The 20,480-nt window shown below is 39.6% G+C and overlaps 1 protein-coding gene across 1 annotated transcript; it reads left to right on the plus strand.

Annotated features, from left to right (window-relative positions):
* Nucleotides 1-300: 300 nt before the first annotated feature.
* On the plus strand, nt 301-20,121 carry iqgap3 (IQ motif containing GTPase activating protein 3). The gene is made up of 38 exons (XM_036583235.1): nt 301-334; nt 1,010-1,097; nt 1,236-1,392; nt 1,582-1,659; nt 2,842-2,918; nt 3,069-3,136; nt 3,260-3,373; nt 3,887-4,065; nt 4,168-4,249; nt 4,356-4,519; nt 5,531-5,618; nt 5,720-5,883; nt 6,688-6,848; nt 7,045-7,160; nt 7,261-7,424; nt 7,572-7,662; nt 7,805-7,972; nt 9,989-10,131; nt 10,327-10,497; nt 10,670-10,753; nt 10,839-10,910; nt 11,002-11,071; nt 11,213-11,421; nt 12,513-12,665; nt 12,867-13,030; nt 13,208-13,432; nt 14,154-14,294; nt 14,733-14,817; nt 14,953-15,185; nt 15,307-15,439; nt 15,627-15,729; nt 16,529-16,676; nt 16,811-16,898; nt 17,056-17,268; nt 17,715-17,875; nt 17,997-18,125; nt 18,359-18,467; nt 18,738-20,121. The coding sequence occupies exons 1-38, from the start codon at nt 301-303 to the stop codon at nt 18,849-18,851; spliced, it is 4,941 nt and encodes a 1,646-aa protein (XP_036439128.1). The 3' UTR covers nt 18,852-20,121.
* The last annotated feature ends 359 nt before the right edge of the window (nt 20,122-20,480 follow it).

Below are 20,480 nucleotides of genomic sequence, written 5' to 3' on the forward strand. Positions count from 1 at the left end.
GTTTTTTCCATTCAGGTGGTCTCTTTCATCGTCTCAGTTCGGCGCCGAACTACTAAGTCTTTATTTTGAAGACCATCGTTTGTTATTTTTACGTAACTAACGTTAACTAACGCGAACTAGTTTAAACTTGTCTTTTAATAGCGTCTGTGGTGTAGCTGTTGGTTTCACGGGTACTGCTAGCAAGCTAACTTTAGCATTCGTAACGTTGCGTTGTGTCTCGAAAAGGTGTCTGTGTTATAGTTCACCTAGCTGACCTTTCGAAAATAAGACTTGCTCGGTCCACATCAGAACAGAGGAGAAATGGGAGAATCCGGGGTTCAACACCGGTCCGGCTGTAAGTAGCTGATTTAGTAGCTGTTTAAGTCGCTGTAATGTAAACAGTAAATAATGTCTTCTAGTTTGAAACTATGTTTTACCGTGCACCTTTCGAACGTCCTCTCTACACTGAAAAACGATACTCAAACTTATGTTAGATCTCTTATCAAAATAAACATCTTAACGTTATGGGCGGTATGAAAAAAATTGTCATCACGATACTTAAAGAAGTTTTTTTTTACAATACACAGTACGTCACGATATTAATTTTTTTCTGGTGTCTCATAAGTTAGAACAGGCAAAGTTAGCTTACATTTAAAAAAATAAACGCAATGATTTGTACTCAACATTTACCACACTGTGATGCAGTAAATAAAATTAAACTTGACTAATTATGCTATCCTTGTAATCAAACATGCAGTTAGTAAGTGTTTTTTAATACAGACGATGTCCACAGTATGCTCAGAAAAGTGTATTGTAGTGTAATTTGTCATGATAGCGATAAATATTGTCATATTGCCCAGCTCTAAACATCACTGACTACTGTTGTGATTAAATTACAGCATAGTGATTTGGGCTGACTGTTCAGTGATTTTTGGGCTGTGTAGTTAGTGATTTTAGTCTTGCATTGACACCTAGTTGTGAAGCTGTGTGTACTTATACTCCATGTGCTTCTACTGCCCATCTTTTAAAGATGAACGATTGACTGCAGAAGAAATGGATGAGCAACGCATCCAAAATGTGGCATACCAGTATTTGTGCCGGTTGGAGGAAGCAAAGAGGCAAGACAGCGCTCGACTATAGCTATATTCTTCCTAAGAATAAAGACAAGACCTGCCACTACATTGCTTGCTTTACATCTCTATCCCCACTTCAGCTTTTTCTGAATGTAACTGACTTATTTTTCACCCTTATGTTAGGTGGATGGAGGCCTGTTTGAATGAGGAACTCCCAGCACCAACTGAGCTTGAGGAGGCACTGAGGAATGGAGTTCTGTTAGCAAAGCTTGGCCACTGCTTTGCTCCAAATGTAGTTTCTATCAAGAAGATTTATGATATTGACCAGGAACGTTACAAGGTCTGTCTCAGAAAGACGAGTCCACCGAAGTAACATATACATTTACGTTACTGTTGAAGTGGTGTTTTAGGTCCTAATGGTACCAAATGGCCCTAAGACTTGAAGAATGGAGAATTGCACTTGAATACCTACTTATCCACAAACTCAAACAAATGCAGTTTTATTAGCATTATCTCTTTGTGTCTACAGGCGGTGGGGCTGCAGTTCCGTCACACTGATAACATCAACCACTGGAGGAATGCAATGGTGGAGGTCGGACTACCCTCGGTAAAATGAGACTGCATGTTCTCACTGATTGAATATTCAAATGGGATGAGTCAAAAGCTTAGACACACCTGCTCACAGAAGGATTTTCTTTGTTTTTACTATTTTAGAATAACAGACATCACAAATATGGAATAAGACATATGGAATCATGCAGAGACACAAGTGTTTATCTTTTTATTTTAGATTACTTTAGAAAGGTTGCCCCCCTTTTTCTTGACGCAGTTTTACAAACACATTCTATCAATCAGCTTCATGAGGAGCCATCTGGGAAGCTTTTCCAAGGACTGCGTAAGATAAACAAATGCTGATGCCTTGTTGTTGCTGAAAACAACTTGTTGGGGAACATTTCAAAAACATTTCTTTTTTATGTAAATGTTACATTTGTTTGGGAAATACTTTAGTACATATGCATCAATGTCATTGTTTGTGTTTGTCAGTTTCATTCAAACATAAGCCTTTAGGTTAAAATGTCTAAGATAGTGAAAAATGGATATTCGTTTAGCTGTATCCAATTTTTTGACTTGAAGTGTACATCATTTACTTCATAGTACATAGAAAACTACAGGTTCATACAGTCATGTAAGAATTAGCGATACAAAAAAATATGGAATGTCTGATCCAATACAATCACTGATAATTTTTTTGTGGCTGACATTGACATCAACAATCAATAATTTCACTTTATTTGCATTTTAAAACAAGTTCACACAATGATCTATGTATTGTGTGTGCAGTGACTATAAGACATGTTAAAACTCTTTACATTAGCTTGTACTTTAGCTACACCACTGATAATTGAATAATTCTGAATTTTTTTGATTCAATGTAAATGTTTTACATTATTTTTCAGACCCTTTTATCTAGAGCCATTCACAGTTGCGTGCAAAAGTAACATTAGGAAGTCTTGCTTAATCTCTCCTAGTACTATATCAGTGGCGTTTGTACCTGGATGAGGAATCAAACCCTAGTCTCTCTGTGTGAGGTGGTGTTGTTGTCCATTATGCCACTCATTTGTTTGAAATAAAATTAAAATATTTAAAATATAATTCCCACCATTAGTGACTAAATGTGTATGAAAATAAATGTCAGTGAGTGTCTGATAATATCCACCTCATAATGTCTGCAAATAATAATCAATATATTGTCAACCCTTAATAAAAATGTTATGTTTTTCTTTCCCAGATTTTCTATCCTGAAACCACAGACATCTATGACAAGAAGAATATGCCCCGAACTGTCTACTGTATTCATGCTCTCAGGTCTGTACCTGCTGTTCTGTTCAAGACCTATATAAAATTTTTTTGATTCTAATTAATGTTAGTTACAAAAATGAATTACAATGCAGATTTATTTAGAATTATACTGCAATATATTTTACTTTATTCTCTTCTGTCATTTTTTCTGTCTAGCCTCTACCTCTTTCGTTTGGGTCTGGCTCCTCAGATCCATGACTTGTGCGGCAAAGTCAAGTTCACTGGTAAAATCTGTTATTTTCAGTGTTAGACTCATTAGACAGCTTGTTTTCTTGAGCTCAGTTGGCCTGAAGAGATGTTATTTGGCAATATTGATGGCACCTTTCACCCTTTTTTTCCCTCCCTAGAGGAGGAGATCAACAACATGAAACTGGAACTGGATAAATACGGTATCCAGATGCCAGCCTTCAGCAAGATCGGAGGAATCCTAGCCAATGAGATGTCAGTAGACGAGGCTGCTGGTAAGGCTCATAAAATCTAGGCTTAACATAATGGTGATTTTACAGGTGTCTGTGTGAATGTTTATTTGCATATAGATTAGGCAGTTTTTTTGTCACTAGGAAATTTTGGTGCCTCTCAGAGTGCCTGGGAATAATTTGGTTTTCTGGACAAAAAAGTAAAATTCCAGCCCTATGTTGGTTGTTGCAATAACAACACTGATCACTTCACCTGACCGGCAAATGTGAACATTACCAACCGCATATTCTCCAACAGACTAAAGTTCTAAAGTTGTGGAGGTGTGGAAATGTATTGCATAAGCAGTAAATGATGAGGAGCTCAAGTTAAAATAAACCAAATGGTCTTTTTTTTGTAAAGTTGAACTAAAGTACTGAAGTTCCTGAACTAGCATAACTCGGCCGTCATTAAATAGCAATGCTCTCTTCCCCATCCATCTGCAGAGTTTATTTACTTAAAGTTTTGCACCAGTTATGGTTTTTGCTCTTTTTGGCTTACTGTTCCTGTCTTATGTCCAGTGCATGCAGCAGTGATAGCCATTAATGAGGCAGTGGAGCGGGGCTGTGTGGAGGACACAGCACAGGCCCTGCGTAACCCCAACGCCATGCTGTCTAACCTGCAGGAACCTCTCATGGCCATCTATCAGGAGATGCTGCGCCAGGCTCGCACTCACAAAGCAGCCCAGGCATCTGCTAAAGTGAGGGAGACTGAGCCTTCTGTTTAGTTTTACAATCAGCATTATCCAAACTGAAAGTTTCCAGATCAGTGTGATACTAATTAATTATCGATATGTGTTCAGGTGAATGGTTCTATGGAGAAGGACATTTATGAGGAGTATCTGACACAGAGTGAGATTCAAGAAAACATCACTAAAGTTAATGGTGAGTTACTGAATGTAATCACTTTGTGTATGTGTGCTGTTTCTGTTATATTGTAGTGAGATGTCTGTGCAATTCCTAATATTTGTGTGTTTGTGTGTGTGTGTAGTGCGAGCAGCTGTGGAGCGTGTGGATGAGGCTCTAGAGTGTGGCGATCCTCTGGCTCTGATCTTGGCCCTGCAGAGTCCCAGCCTGGCTCTCAGAGGGCTGCTCAGAGACCACGCTGACTGGTACCTGGTACAGCTCGCAGCAGACAGAGAACAGAAAGCCCTGGTGAGAAACTGGCCTTTACATGCAGCGTGAACATTTGGTCTTGGTTCTATAGAGTTGAAGCAGAACGTGAACTCTCTTTGCGTTGAGTAGGAGAGTGCAGGCCACATCCTAACATGACTTTGCTAAATAATTGTTTTAAATATTTTAGGAAAAAAGTTGGGTCAGTTGTGAAATGATTTCTGCAACACGTTCCAAAATTCGTTTGGATCCAGTTTTTAAAGCTGAGTTTGTTGCTATTCTTCAGTTATACTCTTATATTGCTTCAAAATATGTTCAGCTTTAATGGTACTTTCACAAATTTCTATTGGTATAGGCTACTAAAAAAATGAGGGGCTAGTTGTAACAGTTACTTCTCCACAATTCAATGCACAATTACTGTTTAATGGCTGAATTTAACGTATTGAAGGAGGGAAACATTAGATGTGGCCTGTGGCAAATAGAAATTATGCGTTCTTTGTAAAGGATGTTTTAACTTACTTTTACTTAAAAGATCAACTAGCAATTCGAACAGGGGTTTTCAAACTTCTGATTAAGACTGTATATGAATGAAAATAAATATAAACGGTTAAAAAAGAGTGTTTCAAACACTGATGAATTCTTTTATGAATGGGAAATTAACTGCCCCCATTGTTTTTGTTGGGCAGATTGTTGTAAACACTATTACAGCTAACCCTGTCATGTGGAGGCTGTACTATAGTCTGGCTAGCTCACTGTGAGTTGGTTATTTGCTTCAGCCTAGAAGGCAAACAGTAGGGTATTCTTTGTTAACTTGTTTAACTACATAAAATAAAAATGTTACATTTTACCCTGTATTAGGTTGTGCTGTATGCTTCCCTAATTGTCTGCTGTAATTAGAGCTTAGAGGAAAGGAGACTGGAAGGACCGTTGCTGTACATAATTATAACCTATTCATTTTTTGTGGTTGGTCGGCACCAGGTTGTTGAGACACTTGTAAAGAAGAGTGTTAATGAAAGTTTGTGTCACTATACGTATGTGCGTGTTTTCTTACAGGATCTTGGCTGTGTGGACCCTCTGGAGAGAGATGAGCTGCAGGAAGGTGTCAGTGTGGCCAATGAGGACGCTCAGCGCTCCCAAACAAGTCAGTGCAAGCCCAAGTGCAGCTTAATCAATGTTGTCTTTCAGTGCGTATAACTAGCAACAGTTGATGGTGTGTGTGTGCGTGTGTGTGTGTGTGTACAGTGCTGCAAGCGGTGTCCAAAATCAATGAGGTTTTGCGGCTTGGTGATGCACGTCAGACGGTGCGTGCCCTAATGAACCCAGATGCCCACCTCCCAGATGTCTATCCCTTCGCAGCTGAGCTTTACCAGAGAGAGCTCTCCCCTCTGCAGCAGCAGTGCCCTCAGGTGGTTATCATAGCTCATAGACTTTTATCAGTTGTGCTTTGCACAGAATCTAAAAGCTATTAAGTTTTAGTACTTAAAGAAAAAAATCCACCAAAACATTTTTTTCATAATGAAATTAAGCTGTTAACAAAGTTCTTCAGGTTGGTTTGATGTGAAATGAGCTGTTCTAGAGAAACTTCAACATCAGTATTGCTCACAGAGGTGGTGATGTTTTAATGTTTTAATGCCTCTACAGACTACCTCGCATGAACTTATTACAAAATATAGTTATGCCACAATGCCTTAGATAATCCATATAGGGCAGAGAGGTACAAGCATTTTTTTTAATAAACTTACCAATATTTTACCATGGTCAACTCAGAAGATATATTTAATTTGTTTGGATAGTAAATACATTGGCTATATTTGCGTCAGAAACCCTTGGTTCAGTGCAGACATGCAGACAAAAACATTTAATTAGCTAAATTTCTCTGCAGTGTACCATCATACATTAAACCAGACTTTGTCTCAAGAATTGGATTATGCAGAAATTTTGGTGGACATGCGTAAAAAAATTCTGGAATTCCCCTTTAATTCTTACATTATTTTGGCTTTTACACAGTGTAAGTAGGATGTTTTATCAGGTGTGTAGTGTTAATAGAAGTATTTAGAGAGTTTAGAAGAACAAAGGCACAGAGAGACTGCAAACATGTTTTATTTATTGCACTACCTCTTAGTTTTCTTTTGCTTATTTTAGTTCTTTTTTTTTACATAAACAAAAACGAAGATTTCATTCCCATGCTGAGTTTGCTGTGTTATGTTTAGGGTGAGCTGCAGCAGGAGGAGCTGTTTGTAGCAGTAGAGATGCTGTCTGCAGTGGCTCTGATTAACCAGGCACTGGAGGCTAAGGATGTAGGAGCATTTTGTGCCACACTCGTCAGCCCTGCTGCTGGCCTCTCTGACATCGATGACAGCTTAATGCAGAGGTCAGACATTAAATTACAATACTGAGAAGGTTTATTTTTTTCCCTCCATGGCCAAATGACCAGTTCATTTTACTACATCTCATATGTTCTAGTCTGAAGACAAGTTTCTGAAGATTGTATGTATCTGTTATTTATCATAAGAGCATTATGTTTGTAGATGAACATAGGTTATCTATTGAGTAATCTCTTTGCTCAGGTACTTTGAGGAGTTGTGTGAGCTGAAGAGAAAGGCAGGCAGAGCTCTCTTGACATGGAATGAGTTGCAGAGTGGACTCAACAGTGTCAATATCGCAGCTCAGGAGGAGCATGACCGTGAGTGAATGCCGCCTTTGCACTTTCCACTCATTTTTTTCCTCTCTTTCTTGGTATTGATGTGTTGTACTAAGCTGATGTATTTTCTCTTTCTCTATAGAGATCTTGACTATTGGACTGATTAACCAGGCACTCTGTCGCAATGATCCTCAGAAAACTTTATCTGCATTGCTGCTGCCCTCTAGTGGCCTGAAGGATGTACTACCACAAAACGGCAAACGCTACCATGACGTGCTGACCCGTATCAAGAAACACAAAGCAGAGGTGTGGTATTCAGTAATTTGGAGATAGAAACAGTGCATTGGTGAACAAACATATTCTCTTTAATTTATTAGTAAGTATAATATATTAAATGTATAAAAATCACTTCTTGACAAAATATTACAGATTGCATTTTTTTTTTACCTGCAGCTGAGCCGGGACCCTGCAGCAGAGCTGTGGTTAGCTGACATTCAGGAGGGTGTGAGACTGGCCAACCAGGACACTCAGAGGGCACTGAAGAGTGAGTATATCCATACACATACATGTTAACACTGAAGCATTACTCATTTAGACAGATCATCCATTTACATGAACACAAATATCTCTTTGTATGGCTTTAAATATGGCTCCAAGATGTTTATCTGTGTGATTTATGTTGTCAGTGTCTCTTGGCCTGGCTGCTGTCAATCAGGCAGTTAAGGAAGGAAAACCGTCTCAGACCCTGCGAGTACTACGTCTCCCCGAGGTGGCGCTGCGGAGTGTGGTGGCAGAGTGTACAGATGGTTACCAGATGGAACTGGCTTCCCTGCTCCGTGCAAAAGCCTTGGAGGGTCAGTGTCTCTGTGATACACTATATGGACAAAAGTATTGGGACAGCTGCACATTACACCCACAGGAGCTTTTATGACATACCATTCTAAATCCATAGGCAATAATATGGAATTGGTCCCACTTTGTAGCTATAACAGCTTCCACTTTTTGGGACGCTTTCCACAAGAGTTTGTGGGAATTTTTGCCCATTCATCCAGAAGAACGTTAGTGAGGTCAGACACTGATGTTGTACAAGAGGGCCTGGCTTGCAATCTCTCTAATTCATCCCAAAGGTGTTTGAGGTTGGGGTCAGGCCACCAAACTCACCCAGCCATGCCTTTGTGGACCTTGCTTTGTGCACTGGGGCTCAGTCATGCTGGAACAGAAAAGGGCCTTTCCCAAAACCTTCCCACAAAGTTGGAAGCATAGAACTGTCTAAAATGTCTTGGTATGCTGAAGCATTAAGATTTCCTTTCACTGGAACTATGGGGTCTAGGCCAACCCCTGAAAAACAACCCCATAGCATTATCCTATTATCCTCCACCAAACTTTACAGTTCAGATAGAGCTGTCAGGCAGGTAATGATCTCCTGCCATTTGCCAAACTCAGTCTCATCAGTCAGACTGCCAGATAGGGAAGTGTGATTAGTCACTACACAGAATATGTTTCCGCTGCTCCAGAGCCCAGTGGTGGCGTGCTTAATTTTATCCACCCGTTAGCAATGGGTATGGCTGAAATACCTGAACTCAATAATTAGGAGGTGTGTCCCAATACTTTTGGCTATGATATTGCTGTGCCTCTTCAGAGCTGTTGTACTGTTTTTACAGAGTATGATGTGGAGTTTCTGGGCGAACAATAATAACTGATATTTAACTTGTTGTGACTAAAACTGATAACCAGTAATGTAGCATTTTTTGCATTGGACGGTAATCCATAAATGAAGTGCAGTGAGTGTAAGAAAGGTTAAAGCTATTTATTGATTTAACATAGACAGCACACAGCTAGTTCGAGAATCGCTGAGAACATTTATATTGTTTTACTGTAAATATTTCACTGTGTAAATATTTTAGATTTAGCAGACACTCTTACACAGAGTGACTTACAACAGAATGTGAAAGTAGGCTTAGGGAGTCTTGCTCTAGGTGTTCTTGCCTGGATGGGAAGTTGAACCACCAATCTTCTGTTTAGACCTGTCATAATTGTCACATACTTGCAATTATTTAAAAGAATTGCAACAATTTATGCTGACTGCAGTATTCTCCGCAGTTGCTAGATTTCACAATTGTTTTAAGCTGCAACAAGCAAAATGTTAATTGGGTGCGTTGAGCTGAAGCAAATAAAAGTCAATAAAAAGGAGTAAATGTGGTCATTGAGATGCATCATGCATTTCAGCTTGGTGCTCTAACATGTTTAGAAGGCAATGCTGAGTAATGTTTATTTCTCACTTAATATCTAATTCTAATGTTTTTAGCATATAGTTTAGCAAAATTAGTGTGCTTTTGCTTAAATGTAGCTTTGCTTGATTACATATGATTCTGTGTCACTGTAGACAACAATGTAGTGTATAATTTTGACAGTACAACCAGTGTCAGCTGCTACGTAAACATTGCTAATAAGCAAGCTAGCTAATCACTTAATTTGACCACTTTAGGCTTATACTTTCAGTTGCATATGATGAGCAAGAAGAGACAATTAAATTGTTAATCACAATGATTTAATATATATTAATATAAATGTCATGTACAGTTTGTTTTTTGGTCGTGGTGTTATCCACTATAACATGAAAAACTGTACTTACTACACATCACGGCATGTGAGCTAAAACAGGGCACTATATTATTGATTATAATAATTTTAGTATAATAATTCTAATTCTAATATCTGATCAATAATTTCCCAAATTTTTAGTTTCCCCTGTTTAATAGCAAATTACACATTGACACACTTTGTGCATCCCTAGTTCCTAATAGACTACCGGAGCCTAGATCTTGAGAGTACACTATGTGATTGTCCAAGTTGTATCTGTTTCTGACCAGGTGATAACAAAAGTCCATGGCTGAGGACTAAAACTCAAGACGGCAGCTCTTACTACTTCCATCTGCAGAAGCTGGAGGGCTTCTGGGAGAGACCTCAGGGCTTTGTCCAGAACAGCATCTTTCTCAATCATGAAGAGATCCAGGTATCTGCCCTGACCATTACCATGGACACTGCATCCATCAATAATTAAGGCACCTTTGTCAGGATGTGTCGTTCTCCAATATTTAGATAAGCCCTCTTTTTCTGATAGATCTCATTTGTTTGTAGGTGATTAAAATGGAGGTATTTCTGGTTACTGTCTGTTTATATGTACCCCCTCCTAATTGTCCCCTTGCAGGCAGTGTGCAGTAGTGTAACTCTGGCCCACAGTAGGGAGGTGCAGTGGCAAGCCAGTGAGCCACTGGTGCTGCAGCTGCAGGCCCGTGCACGTGGCTTCCTCCTCAGACAGAAACTTGCCGAACGTCTGCATTTCCTTAACACCCAACTACCTGCCATCATAACTATTCAGGTGAGATCACTTTGTACTGTTTGTACAGTGCTGCAACAAGTTTATTGATATGAAACCAATGTGTTGAACGCTGCTCATAATGTCGTCCCATAGGATTTGTGGAGTAAGACGGCTTATTTTGCTGTCCAGTCAGGTGTTTTATAAAAGGCACTGATCCTTATTTCTTTTTCAGTCTCACTGGCGGAGGTATTTGCAGCAGAGGGCCTATAGGGAGAGGCTGCAGTACCTCTATCAGAACTGGAGAGCAGTGGTCAAGGTAAGAGCTTAGTTCACTTTCCGAAGTATGTAGAAGTTCTGTTTTGCATGAGGAGTTGATAATGTGATTGGTAACTCTCTCTTAGATCCAGGCTACAGTTAAGATGTGGCTGGCTCGTAGGAAATACCAAGCTCGCCTGCGCTACTTCAGAAGACATGTAAGTCTTATCCAGTTTTACGAGTCAGCCATCAGCCTGTGTCCAGGGAGAAAATATAACAATCCTGGTGTGTGTTGTGTTTATTTACAAGGTTGGTGCCATTATAAGGATCCAAGCTTTCTTCAGAGCCAATAAAGCCCGTGAAGAGTATAACATGCTGGGTATGGTCTTTGATTTTGTTTTATTTTTAATGGACAAATCTTGTTCATCATTTTGCAACAACTTTCTGATCTTTATTTTGATCATTTATTTTTTCAGTTTTTAATTAAATTTTTTTTTTTAATTATTTGTTGTGGGTGTAGTGCACTCCAGCACTCCGCCTCTGTCTGTAGTGCGCAAGTTTGCCCACTTGTTGGAGCTAGGGGATAATGATATTCGCCAGGAGGGGGAGCTGTTGCGCCTACGAGAGGAGGTGGTGCGCAATATTCGCTCGAACAGGCAGCTGGAGGCAGACCTGGACCTTATGGACCTGAAGATTGGCTTATTGGTCCGCAACCGTGTTACACTGCAGGTTGGAACCATACAGGGAGATGTTCACTTTTAGATTGCTGACATGTTCTAATTTTGCCTACCAGATAAGATTAATTATCCAGGGTGCCAGCTAGGAGTGACAGGTGTTCAGGTATGAAAGTGAAAACTGGTTAAGGAGTGCTATGTGCAACCTAGTGCCTTTTTGGTTTTCACTAAGTAATTTTAAAAGTATTTGAGCAAAGCTGATGTTTTTTGTATCCAAACATTAAACATCTGATACAAATTAGATTTTTTCAGCATCTACCATTTATGAACAGTTCCACTAATAATGGCATGTATGCAAATAGTATAACTTTGTCCTATGTTCAGAGGGGGGTGAGGCTAGTTGTTAGAAGAAGTCTGGTAAAATGATGCAAACAATTCATTCAATACAATTCTATATTTGAACCAGATGAGCTTCCCAACCTAAAGACATTAAAATAGCTGCATCAAAATAAGTCTGATTAGTGAAAAGAGTGTATGTCACAGGCAAATTCATGTTTGACTACAAAGTAGAAGAGGAAACATCAGCATGATAAAACTGAAATGTGTTACATAACATCTATAACACGTTTTTGATGTATTTGTACATAAAAATATAACTTGTGAATTAATATGGGATAATTGGAGTTCTCCCATTTGTTTACTTTGAGGGTCTTTGTAACACTATTATATACTATACACTAACACTATTATAAAACTAAAAGCATGTTTTACTTGAATCTGTTTAACTACAGGAAATATCCATATTACATTTTACCCGTGCTCACCTCTGTGATGTCCTACAACCTGTCCTAAAAATAATTTTTTTCTCCTCACTCATCCTTAATTCTGTGTTTACTGAACAGTAGATGCTACTAGAGTGCATTTATACAGTAAAGCAACTCTCGGTTTGGATTAATAAGTTTAAGAAGGAACCTTGTTTATTTGTTGTGATGTCGTTTTTGTTTGATTAGTGGAAAATATCGTGAAATCACAATACTGTAACTATGAACTCAATGCTTACCTGCAGCTCCAGTATGTCTGTCTACTATAACTTCTTCTGACACTTCTGTGTAATATGTTCTGTGTGGTCTGGTTCTTGGGATGCAGGAGGTGGTTTCACACCATAAGAAACTCACCAAGAAGAACAAAGAAGAGCTGTCTGATATGATGGCCCTGGAGAAGCACAAAGGCCTGAAGTCTCTGAGCAAAGACAAACGAGAGAAACTGGAGGCATACCAACACCTCTTCTACCTGCTGCAGGTACTGCTACTCCTCTCGCTGTTGGATATGATTCTTTACTCAGATATTTGTATTAGAAAAGCGTAACTTAATAAGTAAGTATTTGCAGGTGTTTACTGTAGAAGGATCTCCAGAATATAGTTCTTCTTGGACAAGATGTGTCAATATCTTCTGCTTTTGTCTCGGCTAAATGCACTGATAATGTTTGTGTGTGGCTTTTAGACCCAGCCTTCATATCTGGCCCAGCTCATCTTCTTGATGCCACAGAATAAGAGCACACGTTTCATGGAAACTGTGATCTTCACTCTCTTTAACTACGGCTCTGACTGTAGAGAGGCTTACCTACTGCTGCAGCTCTTTACTGCAGCCCTGCGCCATGAGATCAAGTACAGCTTACGCGCACACACACCTACTATCTCATTTAACATCAGCATGAAGTTGCTGCAATGCCTTAATTAAATTGAGTGACTGGTTGAACGGTTGAGTTGAATGGTCTGTTTAGAGTATTAGAGGTCTGTTAATCCACATGTACCATAGTGAATGTATGTGTGTGCATTTGACAGACTGAAGGTGGACCAGCCTCAGGAGGTAGTGACAGGGAACCCTACAGTCATAAAGATGTTGGTTAGTTTCTACCGTCACGCTCGTGGCCAGAATGCACTGAGGGATATCCTGGGGCCGGCAGTGCGTGAGGTTCTGCAGGATCGCACGCTCAGTATCCGCACTGACCCTGTGGACATCTACAAGAGCTGGATCAACCAGACTGAGAGCCAGACCGGCCACAAGAGGTCAGTACCAGGTGCAGGCACAGAAATGACATTTGGATGAGCATGACACACAGTATTCACTAGGGGTGCACTGATCATGAATTTTTGTGGCCAATTCTGATTCTAATTTATTTATTTTTTTTAAACTTCTGAAGTTGGCCAGTGGATGATTGAGACATTTTGTGTTGGTATTTGTTTCTCTATTTAGCATTCAGAGGCCACAGTATTGTAGCCTAAACTACAATACATTTAATCAGCAAAGACCTTTTTAGATAGATAAATTTCACCACTTTCAATGTGGCTGTTGAAGCTAAGAAAACACATGTGAAAGCATTTTAAATTATCAGATGATTAGAAAAATGCTTGATGCTAAATTTATGATAAGAGGTTGGTATACAACAGAGATATGACAAGTTTGATGCATTATCTCAAGTATAAGGTTAGTGATCCTTATCTAAGTACTGCTTGGCAGGCTATCCTTACACCACCGGTGATTTCAGTTCATTTGCACTGTCACTAGTATACAATATTAATACATTATTGCTGCCTACTGGATATTTTTTGTAGTAACATAAATACTTAATTATGGCAAATTATAAAATTTAAATATTGTTTATTAGGGTGACTTTGAGAACGAGTATTTGTTTAGTATTTGATATCTGTCAAATGTTACCATGTTGATGTTGCCATCATGTCTGTGTGGTAATTTTATTTAATAATTTTTATACGTATGTATACCCAGCTCCCTGCCATATGAGGTGAGTGCAGAGCAGGCTCTGAGCCACCCAGAGGTACAGCAGCGTTTAAACATCGCCATCACTAACCTGAAGAGTCTGACTGACCGCATACTCAATGCCATCACCAGCAACATCCATAAACTGCCGTATGTATATATAAACCTAACTTATAAACCTGTGTGTGTGTGTATGTGTGTGTTCGTTTGTGTGTCTGTGTGTGTAGATATAAGCCTAAACCTGAATCTAGACTACATTTTTTTCAAACACCTATAACAATAAAAAGCTTCAGTGATGCAGTTGATGTAACTATCCAAGACAAGATGATGATGATTACAATAGTAGGAACAATGATGATAATAATAATAAGAAAAAGAAGATGAAGAAGAATAGTAATAGTAATAAAGAAAAAATAAGATTTCTATATAGCACTTTTCATACATAGAAATGTAGCTCAAGGTGCTTTACAAAATGTGAGAGTGGCTTAGTCGCGTATGTTTATCTCATCAGACTGCTGATAAAGCCAAAACCTTCTGATAAAGTCCATTGGCTGTAATGAGGAAGTACTCATGATTCTATGTGTTTAGGTATGGGTTGCGCTACACTGCCAAGGTTCTGAGAGATGCCCTGCAAGAGAAGTTCCCTCAGGCCAGTGCAGATGAGATGTACAAGGTAAGCAACCCTCCCAGTAAGCTTACTGCTACTTGAAAACAGTCTGGTTTTGTATTACGGGTTTGTCATTAAAGGTAATTATTTGGTGAGTTGTGAACATGTGCGAATGTGCCTAATCAATGTTGGTGTGGACAGATTGTAGGTAATCTGGTGTACTACCGCTACATGAACCCAGCAGTGGTGGCTCCAGATGGTTTTGATGTGGTGGAGTTTGGGGTGGGTTCCACTCTGCTGCCGGACCAGCGGAGAACTCTTGGCTCCGTTGCTCGAATCCTGCAGCACAGTGCAGCACACAAGCACTTCCATGGAGATTCTGCACACCTGCGCGCCCTCAATGACTACATCACACACACGCACACCAAGTTCAGGTGAAGAGCTTGACAGTGAAATCTTATATTCACATATTAAATGTTCCTAATATGACTTATATGATTACATGGGATCCTGGTGTCTGGAGCAGCTGAATGAGGTTCTCCGCTCTTCTCACAGGAAATTCCTGCATGCAGTGTGTGATGTTCCTGAGCCTGAGGAGCGCTTTAACATTGATGAGTATTCAGAGATGGTCATTCTCAACAAACCTGTTATCTACATTTCTATTGGCGAGCTCATCAACACACACAAGGTGTGACTCTTTCTTACTTATTCTTTATTCTCACATTTTATGCACTTCTCTATTTGCGTATTGTGATGTGATTCTCAGTCTGTCTGTCTCTGCTGTGTTACATGTTAACTTGTATAAACTTATTATAATTTTACAAATATTTAGAAACTTTAATTTTGTGTGTGTGTGTGTGTGTGTGTGTATTTAGCTGCTGCTGGAGCACCAGGAAGCACTGTGTCCTGAACAAAATGACCCTCTCCTCTTGCTGCTCAGGGACCTAGGCAAGGTGCCCTCTGTCCAAGCCCTCGTCGGTCAGTCTGTCCCCAAATATCCACCTACCCTTATTCTCATGCCACTGTTCTCAGAATAGTTTAACCTTCTTTAACATCTCAAAATGTTCTTTCACTGCCAGTGCATATTACATTTATGATTCCTGTTTATTGTATGTAAAGAACTGATGAATCTGCTGCTCAAGTGTATAGGCATTGAAACTGTGGATGTAATTTGCTGTGTGACTTAAAGGGCACAGATTTCTGCATAATTAAGTCATGAAAGAGATTCAAAGTGGTTTGATGTGAAATGGTGCTTTGTAGAGACACTTGCTGCCTCAAATTTCTTTACAGTGGTGGTGATGAACCAGCTGTCACATTGTCTAAAGTGCAAATATTTTATTTACTGTCCAAAAAGATCAGTCAACCTACACGTCTCCCGGGGTTTTATATGTAATATTCATAATATGGTAAATTAATGGGAAATCCAAATAAAGTTGGCTTTTGTTACTATATTGCCATACAACATCCTGCATGTACTCTTGCATAAACAGATAAACAAAACCCAACATAGCTTATTAAACACTCAAGACATTTGGATCACAGCACCACCATTGTGAACAATTCTGACTTGGTTAGTTTTTTTCTAGAATTCTCTCAGCAAACCATTCTTAATGACTTTTTTTTGTTTTTATATCTTAAACAGTTTAATTATGCAAACATTTTAAAAAAAAAACAGCAGAATTACCCTTTAATAACTTTCCTTTATCACATTGGATTCTTCTGTTTTAAGTTTTTGTTTTTTGTAAATTGTTAATTTATTGTTTGAATGGTGACACAGGTGAAGGGGTTATCAACTCTGCAGATCCAAACCTGGAGCAAACTTTGGCTCATTACAATAAGATGGAAGTGTCCCTGACCCTAACCAGCAAGTTCGACATCTTTAAAAGTTCAGATGACAAACCTGACGCCCGAGGCATTCTGCTCAGGTAAGTCTGAGGGGACGTCAGTGCTGTCTGTCTTGTTGAAGAGACAAGCTGCAAATCGTGATGGTGATGTTCTGTAGACAGCTCTTAAGCTGACAGTGTATCAAGTATATGCTGTTTTTAATCCTGTTTTCTAGCACCAAGCAGCTGATAATCGATGTGATCAGAGCTCAGCCTGGCGACACACTGAGTGAGGTTCTGCGATCCTCCGTCTCCCAGGATCAGGTATACAGAACCTGATGTGAACTTACTGCCCTCCCTCTGTTTGTTTCACTCTCCCTTTCTTTTCCTCCATACTTTAAGTGCACACAGGTGAGTAGAAGACAGAATTGCTTAGAAATGTTAATTCTGTGTGTGTGTGTGTGTGTGTGTGTGTGTTCAGGAGGTGCAGCATGGCTGGATGATGCACCGTAGGGCACAGCGGGATGCCCGCACCCCAGAAAAAATGAAGAGGAACCAGTCTCTGATAGCCGACAGCAACCTGACACTGGAGGAGAAAAAGCGTAAGATCCAGCGCAGCCTGAGGAGGCTGGAGGCTCTGGGAGTGCTCACCCCACCAGACTCTGAGACTCAGATCCTGCAGCTCATCGCCAAGGTACACACACGCTCATGTTCCCTTTCAAAGGAAAGGTTTATATCCCTGTTGCATAAACATATTAGTGTGTCTAGCTGTAGATGGTGTGCACTCTATTTTTATGCTACCAAATATCCTCACAAATACAGCAAAACATGGGTGAAAAATAAAAGATTCTTTTATTTCTAAGAATTAGAGATAAAAGATTTTTGTGGGTGTCTTTGGTTAGGGCTTCATTTAGGTTATGTTATTAAATTATTGGAAGCAATAAATACATCCTGATGAAGCTTATTTTGTTCACTTATAGCTGCATCCAAGTGCACTGTTAGGTCTTTGTTCTTTTAGAGTTTGAGCAAACAAGACAAATGTGATTAATCACGATTAAGTACACAAAATAACATGATTAATTGGAATGAATTATTTTATTACTTGACAGCCCTAGTTACACACTCTTGTTTCTTCTGTAGGATATTCGTCACCAGCGTCTGTACAGGCAGAGACGCCAGGCTGAGCTGGTGAAGCTCAAGCAAACGCTGCACAGCCTGCACTGCAAGAGCTCCTTCCACTCTGAGCAGGTTGACTACTACAGCCAATACATCTCCACCTGCCTGCGCAACCTTACTGCCAGGTAATGCAGACGCTGTCCTACCCATTATCAAGAAATCCACAAGCAGAGAAACGCATAACAGATGGTGAGTTTGTAAGGAGAAGAGATCTGTGCTGATTTCAGTGTATCCTCTGGTCCTCAGTCAGGTGAATGGGAAGAAGGCAGCAGACAGTAAAGGGAAGAAGAGCAAACAGCCTACACTCACCTACACCGCTGCCCGGCTTCATGAGAAAGGAGTCTTGCTGGAGATAGAGGACCTGCCCATTACACAGTAAATCTCTGTCTAGATAAATAAAATCAGATAGGAAAAGCAGATCTTGGATTAGCTCTCAGGAAAAGCCAAAATCTTTGCTCTGACCGATTTGATCAGTATGACCCCTGATCCTAGATGAGCACACTCTCAGAGCAAGAGTGCTGCCCTCAAGATCTTTGAGTATTTGTTTAGTGTACATTTCAAACCACTGTTTTTCTTTGTCTCGGTCTCTCACTCTGTCCTGTGTGCAGGTTTAAGAATGTGATCTTTGACATTATACCCAGTGAGGAGGGAGGCACCTTCCTGGTTAAGGCTCGATTTTTGGGAGTGGACATGGAACGCTTCCCCTTGAAATATCAGGTAATTACCAGAATTATGCACAAAATACTGTTCATCCAAACATTTGTGATATTCTGACTGTTAACCATGAGAACTCACTGTTAGCTTGTAATGTTACATAAACATTTTTGCACTTAACTTAGTGGGTGGTATTTTCCACTGTATTGAGAAGCACTGTTATTTTGAAAAAGTTTACAGATTGGTGTGTGTGTGTGTGTGTGTGTGTGTGTGTGTGTGTGTGTGTGTGTGTGTGTGTGCGTGTGTGTGTGTGTGTGTGTGTGTGCCGTGCAGGACTTGTTGCAGCTCCAGTATGAAGGTGTTGCTGTGATGAAGATGTTTGATAAGGCCAAAGTGAATGTCAATCTCCTTATCTTTCTCCTCAATAAGAAATTCTTCAAAAAGTGATGTGGAACAGTCATGGTCAGGTCATCCAACACTATACACAAACACTTCACAGTTACTACCATAAACTACAATAACTATAATGAAACTACAATACAGTTTATAGCTTAACTTTATTTCATATAATGGGAATTGCACTTTATTGGGTGCTTGTGGGGGGAAAAAAAGGGAAATGATTTTAGGTACAGGAAAAGCTTAACTGGTTTATTACATGATTATAATTGAACGTGCCAAAAATGGCTAATATAATCGAAATAATACAGCTCTCATTTGTATACATGTGTGAGCTGCCTTTTTGTCTCTCTTTATGGTTATGCTCTACTTGGGCATTGATCCAACCATTTTGTATTTCAGAGGGACAAGACCCTTACAGCAGCTTGGCAGGGGTATATTTTATAAAATCCCAGGTGTGGGTTATCATACCTCTGTTTACGGACCCCTTTGACACTACACTCTGTTATCTATCTTTATATCAATTAAGCAGATATTGTTGAGTATCTTTTAATAGCCATTATACTGTACCAAAAGGACAATCTTCTATATTTGTATTTTTCCTGATCTGAGTGTCAGATGTCTATTTTTATTGTACTGTTTGTGTTTTGTATAACTTATGTAATGTGTTGATATTTTTGTTTCATTTTATCACTCCATTTCTTTATTATAAGCCTCATTGCTTTGTGTGCATTATTAAATGCTGGCACTTAAACCGAACACTCCCTGTTGTCTATATAACACTCCAGTCCAGCAGTATTGGTGAATTGTCCCTCCACTTAGCAAAGCTGTACTCCTAAGCTACATATACAATTCAGTGGTACACTTTCTATAGTGGTCTGTGCTTTTTCCAACCAGCCCCGAGCCATGTTCCTGTTCCTAATGGCTTAGATGTTGATGTATGATGGGCAGCTTGACTGTGTGTGCAGTCAGCTCAGACACCCACGCTTTACAGCCACTGCAGTCAACTCAGCTGCTAATCAACAGGTTTTGAGTTCCACGGCACTAATTGCATAGCTGCTCAGCAATTATGTGGCTCCATTTCAGTTTGGTGTAAAGTTGTTTGGCAGTGCTGTTGAACACTGGTGTTAAACATTTTAGTAGACTTAATGTCTTGCAGTGTTTTTGTTTTGTAACTTCTAGTACAAGTGTTCTCATAGTTATCCGGTATTGCTATCACATTGTCTTTACTGTAAATATTTTCTGTCCACTTTTTCCTCCAAAGTGTTTTTCATTCTGTTCCTCATTTCATCACTCTGTGTTACTCGAAAACTTTTGGTATTCCTTATGCCTAACTATTTTAAAATAAAGGGAATTTTCTCTAAACCTGTTTGTTAAATACTTAATTTGTGTTGTAATAAAAATATTATGAACAGATCAGTTTATGTAATGCTGGGTGAGCAGGGTTCTTTCTGTGTGGAGTTTTCTCCCTGTGTCTGTGTTTTCTCTCACAGTCCAAAGACATGCAGTCAGGCCAATTGAACATGCTAAATTGCCCCTCGGTGTGAATGTGTGTGTGATTGCATACGTCTGTGTTTACCCTGCGATGGACTGGCGACCTGTCCAGGGTGTTTCCTGCCTTCTGCCCAATAAGTGCTAGGATATGCTCCAGCAACCCCCGTGACCCAGAAGGATAATTTT

This window comes from Colossoma macropomum, unplaced genomic scaffold (genome assembly GCF_904425465.1).
Source record: "Colossoma macropomum unplaced genomic scaffold, Colossoma_macropomum, whole genome shotgun sequence".
Taxonomy (NCBI): Eukaryota; Metazoa; Chordata; class Actinopteri; order Characiformes; family Serrasalmidae; genus Colossoma; species Colossoma macropomum.

Excerpts from the sequence above, each read along its gene's own strand:
- iqgap3 (XM_036583235.1), top strand. The coding sequence starts at position 301 with ATGGGAGAATCCGGGGTTCAACACCGGTCCGGCT. Across the intron at positions 3,137-3,259 it reads CGGCAAAGTCAAGTTCACTG|AGGAGGAGATCAACAACATG; the intron begins GTAAAATCTGTT and ends TTCCCTCCCTAG. Across the intron at positions 17,269-17,714 it reads TCCTGCAGCTCATCGCCAAG|GATATTCGTCACCAGCGTCT; the intron begins GTACACACACGC and ends TTTCTTCTGTAG.